General features: G+C 40.0%; 2 protein-coding genes across 2 annotated transcripts; both read left to right on the forward strand.

The window, feature by feature from the left end:
* Positions 1–217: 217 nt before the first annotated feature.
* nmd3 (NMD3 ribosome export adaptor) lies at positions 218–11,259 on the forward strand. The gene is made up of 16 exons (XM_034098078.2): positions 218–326; positions 712–803; positions 1,619–1,753; positions 1,923–2,019; positions 3,164–3,244; positions 3,696–3,824; positions 4,490–4,580; positions 5,292–5,370; positions 5,725–5,821; positions 7,092–7,209; positions 8,500–8,645; positions 8,942–9,051; positions 9,133–9,205; positions 9,340–9,446; positions 10,578–10,648; positions 10,829–11,259. The coding sequence occupies exons 2-16, from the start codon at positions 760–762 to the stop codon at positions 10,960–10,962; spliced, it is 1,512 nt and encodes a 503-aa protein (XP_033953969.1). The 5' UTR covers positions 218–326; positions 712–759; the 3' UTR covers positions 10,963–11,259.
* A 3,639-nt stretch (positions 11,260–14,898) lies between these two features.
* Positions 14,899–15,141, forward strand: sptssb (serine palmitoyltransferase, small subunit B). Its single transcript, XM_034096721.1, has one exon. The coding sequence runs from the start codon at positions 14,899–14,901 to the stop codon at positions 15,139–15,141; it is 243 nt and encodes an 80-aa protein (XP_033952612.1).
* The last annotated feature ends 582 nt before the right edge of the window (positions 15,142–15,723 follow it).

A 15,723-nucleotide genomic window follows, 5' to 3' on the forward strand; every position in this document is an offset into this window, starting at 1 on the left:
ATATAGCCTAATATGGTATGCATTTCTCGAAACATTCAAAAATAATTTGCTCTCCCTTTTTCCTTCCGTTTTCTTAATTGTCTTTATTTTTATTTATTTATTTTTTCTGATATTGAATAATTGTATGTGGGCCCTCACTGTTGTTGGCTGGAATAATTAATGCCATCATTTAATGTTTTTTTTAAGGAAATGTGTTTAGGCAAACAAAGACAGCCCGGGGTCCTCTCGTACTGCGTGACGTCACCAAGCCTCTCGGTCCTCGGTAAGGAAAACGTGGACGACTTCACTTCACGCTGTGTTGTGGATATACCATCAAAAACACTTCAGTAAGTGTTGTCATCCCAGGCTTGCAGTTGTTGTAGTTATCGAATACGTTTGTTTGACATGTTGTGCTTGTTATTCACGAATATCTTTTAGAATTACTCGTAAAAACTGGCAAATTAGCCCCGAATGCTAACCGTGTGATACTGGATGTGTAGCATCAGCTAGCAGCTTTAGCTTCAGAGCAGGCCCAGCATCTCTTTAATGATCTAATGTCGCTGTCTATGTTTTTACAAGTGTTTACAACAAACTAATAGTATTATGTACCTGCTGTAATGAATAATTTAAGTAGTTGGTACACACTGCTCGCTACTTGCTACTGTTGGCTATTCTCCAGATGTGTTACTGTTAAAGCTGTGCCATTATAGTCTTTCCTGTTTCTGTCCTCAGACATCATAAAGATCCACTGAAGTACACTGATCTGTGAAGTTGACAAGAATGGAGTACGTTCAAGCCCCTGCCACAATCAGCCAGGCAAATATGTAAGTGAATAAATATAAATAGTCATTATGTCTTCTAATCACAATGTGTAAACCAAGTGCATCACATCTTTGCCTTATTGACAGATGTTGTTTTTGGTGCTTACTAAGACTGACATCACGAATGTATACATTTACAATAAGTTGATGGCGGTGAATTTCCATTTTTGGGATAATTGTCTAATTATCTTTACATATGTTACTGAAAGAGCTGTCAGCTCACTAAGATGGTAGAGCCTGATTTAAATACTTACAGGAATTATAAAGCAAGACAGATCAGACGCACACAATGTTAGTATTTGCAAGTTATTTATCTTGTATTTATGCAGCTGATTCATGTTAACGTTATTTTAGCTAGTTACATTGTTTATTTTGTATTAAAAAGGATGTTCACTAAAAATGGATGTCTCATTCTTTACTTAATTTTAGGTAAATTGTTTGCAGTGTGTTTCATTGCCATATTAAGAGCTTTAGTCATATTTTATGTTAATCAGGATAATATTGTGAATGGCAATTATTTTGGTCAGGAAAATTCGTTTTCACATTGTTTTATTGGCAGACTATTTCAGTTGACAATAATAATTTAAAGAGTCAACCTGAGTGAGTTTGAATGTCGCCATCTTCATTTTGGGGTTTTTTTCAACACCAAACAGTAGTGAATTCCTGTACAAACTTTCTGCATCAGGAGAAATGTAGCACAATCAGCAGGAATGTCAACATTTCTGGGAGACAATAAAAACGGATTTTCCTAGAGGTGTAAAATGCCATGTCATTTGTTTATTTCATTACGTTTTACCAACGTTGCCTTTCCCCCCCAGCCTGTGCTGTACCTGTGGCGTCCCCATCCCTCCCAACCCAGCCAACATGTGTGTGGCCTGCCTGCGCACTCAGGTGGACATCTCAGAGGGGATTCCCAAGCAAGTCACTGTGAACTTCTGCAAGCAGTGTGAAAGGTTTGTTTAATCCTCTCTTCTTTTTTCTTCAAACCACAAATAAACAGACATTTAACTACATGATACACAGATAACATCAATGCTTCTCTCTAGAAGAAAAATATATATACGGGTACAATTGTTTTTGAGAAGGTTGAGGCTTAAACACTCATCTTCCTCTATCATGCAGGTACTTGCAGCCTCCTGCCACCTGGATGTCGTGTGCCCTCGAGTCCAGGGAGTTGCTCTCTCTTTGCCTGAAGAAAATCAAGAGCTCTATGACCAAAGTAAGTAGGGATGTCCCGATCACCTTTTTTTGCTTCCGATCATTTGATTTTGACAATCTGCCGATACCGATTTTTCCCGATCCGATCTTTATGCAATGCATTAAGAGAAATAAAAGGTAACAGATAACGGCTGGTCATCCAACGCGATGAATTCAGCTATCTTGGCTGTTATTTTTTTGGCCTTTTCAAGTCTCTGAAAGTGTTGGTTGTTTCAGTGCCGTTACCTGAGTGGCCGCTGTGTACTCGTCGTGTTGTTGTTGGTGTTTGTTTCTCAGGTGGCGTATTAGATTGGTCGTGTTGAACGTAGCTCTGTTCTTTACATTGCATCTGGCTGTTACACTGCCTTCACTTTCAATTTTAGAATACTTCCAAACTCCTGACATTTTCTCTGTCCCGAGTCACCAGCTGAACGTAGCCTCTCGTTAGCTTACTGCTACTATTAGACACTGCGCCCACTGTGTTGCCAGATTTCAGAGAAATAAGCAACCAGGTCTGAAAACAAGCCCAAAGAAAGCAACACATACATGATGTTGTGTAATTTTAAACCAAAACTAAGTCCTCAGGATGACTTTAAGACGTGAACATGGTCATTTTTGTTTTGTAACATTAAAAAAAATCCCGGTCCCCGATTTTTTCCTCCCGATTCCGACCTTTTGAAAATCACGTGATCGGCTCCGATCCCCGATTACGTGATCGGATCGGGACATCTCTAACAGTAAGTGTGCTTCACAATCGACAATAGTATATTTGCACTTAAATTAAAGAGACAAAAGGTTGCATGAATAGTCTTGGTATAAGTTTGAGGTTGTCCTTTCCTTTGTCATTCAATTGTCGTTTTAATTGTAATGCTCTCAGTTCTATTTGGCTACTGAGCAATGAGCATACTTATTTTATTGTTAAAAATAAATAAATAAAACGTTGCCTAAATGTCATCAGTGCCTCTCCTATGATGCTGCCTAACACAATATAAGAATGTATGGCCTTGAAAACAGTTAACATTGTAGTCTCTTTTGTCATGGATAATATTGTCAAAATATTGTTTTCAGAACATGTACAGTATCTCGTGCACCATGTTCACTAAAGTATCTGTACATTTTCCTTTTGGGGCTCGTGCTATTTTTAAACAACATATCTCTTCTCACAGGTGCGTCTTATTGATGCTGGCTTTCTGTGGACAGAGCCACATTCCAAAAGGATTAAGATGAAAGTGACTATCCAGAAAGAGGTAAGAGAACAGAGTGGAAGTGATGACTGTGGGAGACTGACATTCAGACTAATGGATTAAAACGGACCCGAGAGGGGCAACACGTGTTACATCTAAAGGTCATCTGGTTTACTATCCAGTGAGATAACACCTTTTTAAAATGAAGTGGTCTGTTTTTTAATGAGTTATGTGTGTTTGAGAGGAGTGTTTTTTTGCCAGTGGCTGTCATCTCATCTCATTGACCTTTAGTGAGAACCTGAGTCCTCTGTTCTCAGGACTAACTCTTTTGTTTGCTCTGTTCGAGGGTCTGTATAAAACTGTCTCTAGATCCCACTGGTCAGATGTATCAAAATGACTGAGAAATGGCAACGTGTTGTTTTTTCCCCCAGAAGTTAATAACTTAGAGTTTTTATCACTATTTGCCATGTAGTGGGAGCATATTTTCTAACTCTTCCTGTCTTTGCCTCTTCAGGTGATGAACGGTGCGATCCTACAGCAGGTGTTTGTGGTGGAGTTTGTCATCCAGTACCAGATGTGTGACGACTGCCATCGTGTGGAAGCCAAGGACTTCTGGAAGGCCGTGGTTCAAGTCAGACAGAAGGTACGGCTCTGTTGTTCCATGACCTATCATATACATATTTTGTTCTTTTGTTGTACCTGAACTCTTCTCACATTTTAAATCTTTTGACAATGTTTTAAATACAGTGTGCATGCATTGCTACATGCACAGTTTAATGAAAAGTGTATTGATTATTCAAAAACATTATACATGCTTAAGGACAACAGAGGAAAATTAGCATTATGCTATATATGGAGAAATATATTATAGAACAGTGTGCCCGTTTAAAATTAACCAAAAAATAAGCATAGATTTTTTTGGCAACGTATATTGTCTGAATGTGGTTGTCCAGGTTTGTAAAAGGGCTTCAAAAGCTGCTGGGAAAAAAACAAAGTCTGTTTACACTGGCATTCCCCAGAAAGTTGGCCATTTGCAGGTTTACCTTTGCACTCTTTAATTGTCATTCTGTATTTCCCCTCAATTTTTTGTTTTAGTGTTTCGAGTATACTCTTTCTTTTAACAATCCTGTTATTTTGTGCTGAAGCTGTGTCTGTTAATTGTAAAAAAACTTTGAGGGCAGGAATGTATCCTTATCACTGATGTTTTGGGGTAAACGAAGCTTAGCTGCAGAGCTGCGACATCCCAGGTATGGGGTTGGAAGGAATTGAAATAATGATGCTGAAGAAAAAGAATTCTTATTTTTACAGACCACTCATAAAAAGACGTTCTACTATCTGGAGCAGCTGATCCTCAAGCACAAACTCCACCAGAATGCCCTCAACATCAAAGAAATGAATGGTAGGTCAATGACATTTGATTATACGTAGTTCATTGTTGCTTGTTTGTTAATTGATGTATCCTAAAAGGGAGGAGCTGTATTTACGGCTTCCTATGGTATGACAATGTGAAGGAGGGAAACTTGTCTCATTCATCATCAGTGTAACTGATGTGTATTAAAGCTAAGCAGAACTTAATGATGTGTCTAGTGTTAATGACCTCGTACCAGACAGCAAGCCATGCATGCATATCACTGGCGCCAATCAGCCCGTACAGCTGTCCCCGTGTGGGCCTCAGAGGAGGGCACGCGTTGTGCATCTAATCAGTGCGCTGTAATCAGACCAGGCATGCCATATCCAGAATTCCTGCCATTCAGGCTGGATTCGTAACCTATTTAGAGCGGCTTACTGCTACGTCACACACACAAAGACCTCCACACACTCAGGCGCTCATGCTGTGCCCTGAGTGACAGCTCAGCAGCAGCTTTCTCTCTCTGCTCTTGGACTGTGAAGTGGAGTTTTGGCTGGTGGTGTAATTTAAATTCTCTCCATATCTCGGCAGGACTTAAAAGGCTTTATTGAAGTTACAACATGTGGCTGCCATATTTTCTCTCCAGCTTATCAGCTCTCTTGTGTTTTTGCTGCATGTGTGTTCTGCATGGGGAATGACTAGTGAAGGGGGCCAGTTCTGGATTTATTGGTTGAGGTGTTTGATGGTATTTTCTCCTCTCAGATGGGATAGATTTCTACTATAGCACCAGGCAGCACGCTCAGAAGATGACGGACTTCCTCCAGTGCACTGTGCCCTGCAGGTAAGCATCGTCTCAGTCTGTGCTTATGAAATCATCTTCGTCATAAGTGTCAGTATTAGAACAACCTTCCTCTTCTTTGGAAATGCTAACCATTAAAGCATTCAGACTGATTTTGAGTAATACAAAAAAAATGTTAGCTTAGTGTTAACTTGTGTTTTCTATATGCCAAAAATCACATCGTCATTACCTAGATGTTGTCATGACTTTCAAAAGTTTAGATGAGTCTGACTGCACGTTTTCATGTGTCTGGAACCTCGTGATTTGTTCAGGCCCTACTGCGATGAGTATTCCAGTTGGAACAATGGGAACTGTGCTGGGCCTCTGACAAAAAAAACATTATTTTCTATCTTAAAGGTCAAAGACATCCCAACGCCTCATCTCTCACGATATCCACTCAAACACGTTCAACTACAAGAGCACCTACTCCATGGAGATTGTACCTGTCTGCAAGGTATGAATGTGAAAAAACACTACGGATTTCATTTAAGTCAAATGTTGTTTCGCTCAACTGATCCCCTGTTGGAGTTGAGATCTGTTCAGCACTTCAGTCAAGTCCCAGCCGATCAGTTTGTTATTTTAGTAGAAATGTTGTTAGAAAGCTATTCATTTGATCTGTTGATGTGCCGAACATCCAAGGATCCTTCATATTGTTTTTGTTCCTGAAACTTAATATACCTTCACAGTAAAACTAAGGTAGGGATATCATCTTGGCAGGTGTGTAATCATCACTTTCTATAGCTGCTAATTCCCATTTGACATGAAGCTTTAGGTATGTGTTTATATTAGCTATAAATTAGGGCCGGGACTTTAACGCGTTAATTAAGATTAATTAATTACACAAAAATTAACGCGTTAAAAAAATTAACGCATTTTAATCGCACTTTAAATGCACTTATTTTTGCACAGGGGAACGTTTCTCACTGGATGAGTTTCAGGCGTACCGATTATACTGGAGCACCAACTAACGTTCATGACTTCAGCATGGGACTTCAAACAACAACAAACCACGGGGAACAATAGTCAAACATGAACGAACAAGCTGATGAGACCGCTTTGGTCGGCCCCGTGGATGGGACATTTTGTTTTAAAAAAACGGACGGATGGAAGCGTCGATAAGAGCACGGTTGTGTGCAAATTAGGCAAAAAAGAATTTGCATATCACCGCAGCACATCAAGCCTAAAGTATCACCTAAATGCAAAGCATGTAGCAGCTAGCGTGGACGTTAGCCCGACTCCGAGTGCAAGGAACCACACCCTGACCCAACCCACACTAAGTAAGTCCACGTCTGAGAAAATAACCAACTCCCTGGCTCACTGGATTGCACTCGACTGTAGACCACTTGGAGTAAAATCCATGTGAAAATTGCTTCTCACTGTTCTCAGGTCAAATATGTATATTTGATTAAAAATGCGATTAATTACAAAGCCTCTAATTAATTAGATTCATTTTTTTAATCGAGTCCCGGCTCTACTATAAATACATTTGGGTGTACTCCATAATATGTTTAAATGACGGGGCTACTGGGCTGATAAAGGGTTATTTCAATAAAGGAAAACAGGAATCTAAATAGTTCTAGATACCCCCAGGTGAATTGGATTATTGTGTTTAAACTAAGTCTAGCTTCCAGTTCTTAGAAATACTTTTTTATGTCCGTTTTTTGGGCACTTCTAGAGCTCTCGGTTTTTGACCCCAGGCTGTCTGTTTCTTTTCTGCTTTCCAGGACAACGTAATATGTCTTTCACCAAAGCTGGCGCAGAGCTTGGGCAACATGGGTCAAGTGTGTGTGTGCGTCCGTGTCACCAGCACCATCCACCTGATCGACCCCAACACCCTGCAGAGTGAGTAATCCTACTGTCACAGTTCAGGTCACACTGACACCCAGTCCAACTTCGCCAAAACACAGCTTGTCAAATATATCTGCAGTCTGGTGTAGATGGTTATCGTCAGTACGTGTGATTTTGTTATCATCTTCTGTTAGTCAGAGAAAAGTGCTTAATTTGAAGATGTAACTTTTTTTATTTCAAAACATATTGTAGTTGTGTTTTCTGTTAAAATTCACACATTTTTCATCACTGCCACAAGTCCTGCGTATTCATGTATTTGTGGCTTTGAGTGATTTACAAGACACATAATTTCCTGTATGTTACCATGGTGACATAACTGAGTCATAACTTGAGTGAAACCCTCAGAGCTGCACTAAGCTGACCCCCGGTCTGCTGACCACATGTTCGACACATCCGTCTTACTCAACAGCTTCCCTCTGTGTTCAGTCACGACACAGAACGAGACTCAACCAAATCAACTTATATGGAGGGAATCATAATCAATACAAGAATGCAAAACACAAACAGAGAGACAGAAACATTTACACAATGTGTTTCTTTGACATCTACTATAATCGTGATGCGAGAGGCTGTGAAGCTCCTCAATAGAATTCTGACATTTTGTCAGCAGCACACACGTCTTTAATTATTCTTCAAAGAGCAGGCTATTTTTGTTGCAAATAGTTTTTGATCAGGCTGAAAAGCTGGAACTGCCTCCAGGCAGAGCTCTGTTCAGCAGATTTTGGCTGCAGCAGGCAATTCAACTGAGTATTACAAATATTTGTCTTGCTGTTTTTCTGCTTAATTTTACTTAAAATACAGACAGAAAGACGTCCCTTTGTCTGTTTTGTTTGAAATATGTACAGATAGAAAAACGCATCAGTACATCTGATTCATGTTTCTTTTAGAACCCATGTGGATTTTTGATAAAAAGGACGTTTAAAATTGTTGTAAAAACAATCATGCCTACCTATCTGTGACGTAACGTTAACTCTTTTTTCCAAGTTCTTTAACTGTCTAGTAAAAATGAAAGGAACTTTATAATTTGTGCCTCCATTTTTGGCTTTTTGTTTAAAAGACTATAGAATTATCAGTAATAAATAAACACATAATTCATCGTACAAGGAATCGTACAAGGAAGTTTTTCCTTGTACGATGTGAGGCTCTAAGGACAGAGGGTGTCGTATTGTCATACTGATATTCTGTACACACTGTGAAGACCACTGAGACAAATGTAACATTTGTGATATTGGGCTATATAAATAAACATTGATTGATTGATTGACATAATCTCTAACTCCCTAGTTGCTGAGGTGGATGGGGGCACCTTCTGGCGTAACCCCTTCAGCAGTCTCTGTAGCCCACGGCAATTGGAGGAGTTCATCGTCATGGACATTGACGTCCTCAGGAACCAGAAGCTGGGAGCTGGAGCCGGCATAAGGTCCAATAAGGTGAGGGTGTGTCTGTGTGTGTATTCTTGGAGAACAGATTGCATTATGGGAGGAAGTTGCTTTTTCTTTTTAAATATCGATAGCGAAGCATTGTCCCCACATGTGGGATTCAAGCCAAACTCACAGGAGTGTTTGTTTCGCAGTCAGGGGAGGATGTTTGTGGCTTTCCTTCCTCTCTCTGAATCATTATTGATGCTTCCTTCTGAACTAATTGGAGAAAATAATAATTTAGTTTTAATGGCTTGACACTATTTTATATTCCCCTGTGTGTATTTGTGTGTGTGTGCCTGTTACAGCACCTGCTGGCTGAGCTGTGGGTCCAGAAAACAGCAGAGATGGACGGTCAGCAGTATCACTGCCGCACATACCTGGGCCACCTGCTGAACATCGGAGACCTGGTGCAGGGGTGAGTACCAGGAACTGATGGGAGGTTGAGATGTGAGTCGAGATGCAGTGAAGACTGATGGCTCATATACTTTTCACACAGATATGACTTTGTCAATTCCAACATCAATGATGAACACCTGAATAAGATGAAGCCTCACACCATTCCTGATGTGGTAAGACTCCTCCGTGAATAAAAGCTTTTTATATACAAAATACTGTCAGTAGATACAATCAAATTATTTGGAAAACACCACATTGCATTGGTTGAGGGGTTTTCATTTCACAACCTGAATGTGGACCCTCTAAGGTGCTGATCAAGAAGTGCTACGACCGCAACAGGAGGTCGAAGCGCAGGAACTGGAAACTGCATGAGATGGATAGAGACCGTGAAGGCATGGCCCCAAATGATGAGAGGTGGGTTTCTGAATTATTTTATTGAGAGCAGCAAAACAATGTCTGTTGGATTGATTCAATGCAACAACAATAGAGCTCTGGCACAAATGAATAAGCTATATCATTCTCTTGGTACACATACTATACTGTTCTTAGGATCAATTCATGTTGGTTTAGATATTTTTCATATGTTAACATAAATGTAGATTATCCCCAAATGTATAATTGAAAGTGTGTTCTTGGATATGTGCTTTTTTAAATACCCTTACATTAAATGACGTACATACATTAAGGGTCCTGAGAGAATACCTACCTAAATACCCATTTTATATCATCAAGAACATTTTGAGGCTATGAGAAAAGTTTGTTTTCAGCACAAACGTCCAACGCACAGAAAATAAGGGGTAACACTTGAGGTCTGGCCTTGTTTTGGTTATTTAAAGGGGACCTATCATGCAAAATGGACTTTTTGATGTCTTTTATACATAAATGTGTCCCCAGTGTGTCGGGGAACTCACGCAGCGTCAGAAAAATAAAACCCTCTCTTTTCCTCCGTACCCAAATCTCTAAAAACGGGGGTACAACGAGCTGATCCAGATTTGCGTCCGATCTGACGTAATATCGGTAATGTGGGCTGGCTTTACACCCTATCAGAAACGTTGCTATCAAAAACAATGCCCGACTGTTTTGGATGTAATATGGTCTTTGTTTACATTAGCAAGCATCGCTAACACTCAGAGCTAACCTGTACTGGAGAGCATGTGTGTAAAGAAGCAGGATATAAAAAGGTACTCACCTTGTGGTGCGGTCTGGTATGGCAAGAGAGAAAGCCTTTGAGCTCCATCCTGTTTCAGAAATAATCAATGATATGGCGTTTTGTCACGGCAGTGTTTAGCTGACAATCTGCTGGTAGAATCTCCGCATGAGCAGGCATAAGCTCCGCCTCTTTTTTTTTTTCTTCAAAAAAACTTCATAGACATGTTTTTTATATATTTTCATATCTGAGACCTATACGGTTGCCTAAAAATAGCATGATAGGTGACCTTTAATAGTTTGACACTGTGACAAGAATTCCAAGGATTGTGTAAATATGTTTTTCTCTGTAATGTCTTACCACATTGATTTGCCTCTAACTTGCTTTTCTGTCCTCAGACAATACGAGGACTTCCTGGAGGACCTGGAGGAGGATGAGGCTCTGAGGAAGAACATTAACATCTACAGAGGTGAGGAGCCAAACACCGACGATCTCTCGACACTTGAGCAATTCTGTTGTTTCCTATTTTGCAGCTTAAATAGTTTAGCTCATTTGCTATCGGTGCTGCTTAAGCTCCCAATAGACGTAATGTCATAAGTTTATTGATGTGTTGGATAGTTAATCAAAAGAGGTTGATTTTGAATTTCAGATGCATCCAAGATCGCAGTGGAGAGCGACACTGACGAGGAAGGAGCACCTCGTGTTTCGCTGGCGGAGATGCTGGAGGAGCTCAGCCTGACAGATGCAACAGGGGAGGATGGTGCCGAAATGATGACGGAGTAGCCGTCCTACTCTGTCACTCACAGGACCGCTGATAATACAGTCACACACACAGAGCTGGAATAACAGCAGATTTAATTGAAACATCGACAACAAATGTGTCACAGAAAAATGAACAGCTCATCAGACTGATTTAATACAACAGTTAAATCCCATATATGTGGGTTATAATGGCGCCAACTACCGTGGTAACAAACATATTTCTGGAGTACTCTTTCTTCATTTGTCATGAAATATTTTGAAGTGATATGGAAATGGCGTGCTTGTAGTTCACTATATCAAAATAAACATTTGTGCTAATGCTGACTTTTCATCGATTTTTTTTTTCCGGTTGGGGATTTAATAGACATTAGCTGGGTCCTGTGTTTAGTCAGATGGAAAAACACGTTACCAGCTGTGAACATCTCCTCCTTTGTGCATCCAAAAGCACACATTTAAAAATCACTGCATACTGTGATTATACTTTTTTTGTCACATGAATACCCTTCATTATTTATACCTGTGTAGACTGGTATGTATCAAGTTCTCTGCTCTACATATCCACCAGAGGGAACTCTAACAAAAGAGAGGTAATGCATTCAAATAGCCACACTTGTAGTAAGCCAGGCCGGGGTTTTAATAGCGGCATTTGGCTACGATGGGCATTATTCAAATACTTACCCAGCTGCACCATCTGTTCAGTGCTGTTTGTGCGGTCTCTGATGTTGGCTGATGCGAGAGAAACAAATTAGAGTCGAGGCTGCTCTGAGCAACAATGATGTCCTCAAATAATCTGACATGATGTGCAACTTGTTGCAGCCTAAGAGCTCATGTGAAAGTAGTTCCCAACTCCAAAAAGTCCCAAACACTGATATGCAAAGTCAAGTAGAAGATTCATAATTTTCAAAATTACAGATTTAGATTTGGACATGAATATCCTTCCAAAGACAAATGACCTCACATTACAATTATGAAAAGGGGCTTTTGAATGTGGACAAAGTTGTTTATTCATGATAGTTACTATAGCAGAAATGTTTTTGAATGTTTTATTTGCTCTGGTAGTAGTTATGACATCGTGACCCTTAATATTTCAAGCTCATGAAGTGACTAGAGAATTGATTTTGAGGGTCCATACACATTTTCTTAGTGCATTTGCATGGCGGTGCCTACAAATACAGATATGAGGCCGTGTGTAACTAAAGACACCAGAGGAATGTGTGTTCCAGAGAGAGTAAGCTGTTAGTCTGTGTGACATGTCTCACGTTCTAAATTAAAGAGGTAGAAAGTGGCACGGTTTTGTTTTTTACAAACCTGAGCTGGTTGTTCACAGTAATCAGATCTACTTGGGAAAATGAATTAGTTGAATCCCCTCTGGGTATGTGTGCGTGGGTTAGGGTAACAAGAACATAGGGGTTCTCATGTTTTCAGATCACCCCTCTGTTGACATAATTTTCTCACCATATTGCCACCGTAATGCTTATGATTGGAGCTTTGATTCCCAATACTACCTCAGCTACCAGGACCTGAGGAGACCTTGTCGGATTTGCATACACATTTCCAAAGTAGCCTACATATAGCGGAGCAGGACAGGATGGCTCATTCAAACACATTCAGGTGTCTGCGAGGGGAACATTTTTCCTTTCAAATGTGTCTGGCTTTTTTTATCCAGTCTTCCTCTAAAGACTGACAAAAATGCAGAGTGCGTCCATGTGTAATTCTCAGCAGCACTTCCTGTGTTTACACATCAATAATACATAGTGCTGTCAAGTGCAAGAACTAGCCAGTTCAGCAAACCTTGAGCAGATGATAAGAGTTACCAACTTTGTCTCTGATGGTCCCAAAACACAAGGACACATTTTCAGCTCATACTTGCATTTCTTTTTCAGGGGTCTTTTCATTGTTGGTTTGCCTTATTGAATGGGTCAGTTTTTCCCAACACTTCTTTGGGTGGGACATTTTAAAAGAATAGAGTAAAGGTTAATATTTGATTGACACTATTTTCTTGAATCCAACTGTGCATTGACTTCTGATGATCTTCAAGCTGTACAGCTGCTGTGAGTTAGTCAAATCAGTGGTTTGTGTGTAGCCTTATCATCTGTTAATGGATTGACTAACTGGTCAGATGCACACCTCAGTCACTTCTCTGCTCCTGAGCTGTTTTGAATATAGCATTATCATTCATCACTGTCATACATAATGATACCAACAGCATTTTAACTTTGTGTGCACAATTCCATATTCAATCAAAATGTGGTGTCTCTAAAACCTATTGTAAACTAAAACATCTCTGGGCTGCAGGATAAGTGGATGCCAGTGTGATGTCTGGTCTGTTTCCACCCTGCAGGCAGCAGCATGGCGAAACACAAGGATGTGACACGGTCTGCAGAAAGTTAAAGATGCATTACAAACGATTTTTCACTGCTGAATTAGAGCTGCATCTAAAACAGCCACTCCTCCTTGTGCCTCTGAAGCTGGTTTCCTTTGGCCGCGTTCACACACACACACACACACACACACACACACACACACACACACACACACACACACACACACAGACAGACAGACAGACAGACAGACAGACAGACAGACAGACAGACAGACAGACAGACAGACAGACAGACAGACAGACAGACAGACAGACAGACAGACAGACAGACAGACAGACAGACAGACAGACAGACAATGCTTTAGTCCTCGGTCACTCCACCTGCATGGTGTGTGGACCAGGTGAGTCCAGGTGAGTGTAAGCAAAGGCAGTGGGTGTGGTGTTATTCTCACAGTCTGTATGACCTGCTACATATAGGCCAGAGGGGAACTGTTGAGACGGCTTTCAGTTTACACAGAGCAGCGGAGGGAATCGGGCTGCAGCTCTTCCTGTAATTGTCTCTGACAGTAGGGAGTCTCACGTCGCCTGCTAAGGTGAGTCAATATGGATTCAGTTATACACAATACAAACTACACACTCAAGAGCTGATACATCCCCTTTAATATTATAACAATAAATCATATGAGGAATAGTAAAGGAATGTCTGTGTCATTGTGTAAAATTACCTTATATATCTTAATAAAGGCAGGTCATTACTCAGTTTAAATTATCATCAAACTTGTTTTTATTCTAATATTTATGTTAAGGAAGATCATTTGGTTGGCAAAAGGGCATATTGGTTTATTTGAGGTAAATACACCTGCACTGCACACCTGTTGGTCCCGCTACCTTAACCTTCAATTAAACAAATAGTCCTGAACAGATTCAGAACATGGAAAAGGATTAATTTGTACACTAATTTAAATCACAACAAGTGAGTGTTTTTTTTCTTCTTCCTGTTTTCGCCTGTGCATTTAATTGTTGTGGGTGATGGAGAAGTGTTGCTTCTCCTCGGATAGCATCCACTCATTTGCAAGGTCCCCAGGTGTGTGGTAACACCTGTATGCTTATGTGTGCCAAGAAAACATTGATATGGGAACATTACGTTATATTTAACTTTTTCTTTTAAATAATACTATTGCTTTATTTTAACTTTTGTATGGCATATTTTATGGCATAATTAACATTTTATGACATAGTATACCCTCATATGTATACAGAAAAGTGTATTATTAAAAGTTTATTCGTGTGCTATTTCTTTTAAGACAATTACATTATTTATTTTTGTATAACCGTTTTTATTACAAATTATTCTATGTATGATATACTTCACTATGACATTTTTGTTGACATACCATACTATGACTATTGAATGTCATAATATACTAGGTTTTTGTGATACTATGACTCATACTATATATATATATGTGCTTTTACTTTTTTAGGGCGTAAAAGGTGACTATACTTGTATTCACTCTCCTCCAAATCTTCTCCCTCAGCTTCACCACTGTGTTTTTATCCTTCTTCACATCTCTTTCTTACGGCCTGAATCTCACAACATTCCTACTCCATTTCTCTTCCGTCCATCTTGCAAGATGAACTTCAAGAACTTAAGGGAGTACCTGGCCTGGCTGTACTACCAGTACCTGCTCATCACCGGCATCTATGTCCTGGAGCCCTGGGAAAAGTCCATCTTTAACTCCATCCTCTTCTCCGTCATTACCATGGTGATCTACACCTCATATGTCTTTGTGCCCATCCACATGCGGCTTGCGCTGGAGTTTTTCTCCGGGATCTTTGGCGGGCAACCTGAGAGCACCATGGCACTCATGAATTAAAACATAAAAAGAGGTTGCGACTGGGTGGATTAGAAATAATTCCTTAAAACTCAACTCCTTATCTCCCAGAGCCCCTTGAGCCCCACGTTCACCCTGAACCTCAGCAAGACTGAAAGCGTGAAGATCTTAATGAAATCATCTGGAAATCATAGCCTTATTATCTTCTTTACATCCAAAATCCTCCTTACCCCATGGTATTAGACAAACGACTGTACATTACTTTCACACCCTCCCTGTGAAATGTCTTGTGAAATGTTGTTTGTCCTGTCTGTTTTTTTGTCAAATGTTTTTGTTTGAGTGTATGCCACCTCTGTGTTTTGCATGATAGGGTCATGCATGGGTCGGGTAGTATAATTTGCATGCTCGTTTCACTATTAAATACCACTCGACTCTTTTCCTTCCATCATGACTTTAGGGCTAGTCTTTTAACAGATATTACGGAAATGAAGTTTGTCACATAAAAAAAGACAGAGTGGTTGTAATTGAAGCAGCATAGACCAAGATATCCTGAGTTTTAGTCTCAAGTTAAAACACTTGATCCCACACAACCCAAAATGCAACTCGATAGGGTCTTAATGACCT

Source organism: Pseudochaenichthys georgianus, chromosome 13 (genome assembly GCF_902827115.2).
Source record: "Pseudochaenichthys georgianus chromosome 13, fPseGeo1.2, whole genome shotgun sequence".
NCBI lineage: Eukaryota > Metazoa > Chordata > Actinopteri > Perciformes > Channichthyidae > Pseudochaenichthys > Pseudochaenichthys georgianus.

What these genes read in the sequence shown, in the direction of transcription:
- sptssb (XM_034096721.1), top strand. Translation starts at nt 14,899, where the DNA reads ATGAACTTCAAGAACTTAAGGGAGTACCTGGCCTGGCTGTACTACCAG.
- nmd3 (XM_034098078.2), top strand. Translation starts at nt 760, where the DNA reads ATGGAGTACGTTCAAGCCCCTGCCACAATCAGCCAGGCAAATAT. An exon ending in CAACATCAAAGAAATGAATG is followed by an intron (nt 4,581 to 5,291) that starts GTAGGTCAATGA and finishes TTCTCCTCTCAG; the next exon opens with ATGGGATAGATTTCTACTAT. An exon ending in GAACATTAACATCTACAGAG is followed by an intron (nt 10,649 to 10,828) that starts GTGAGGAGCCAA and finishes TTTGAATTTCAG; the next exon opens with ATGCATCCAAGATCGCAGTG.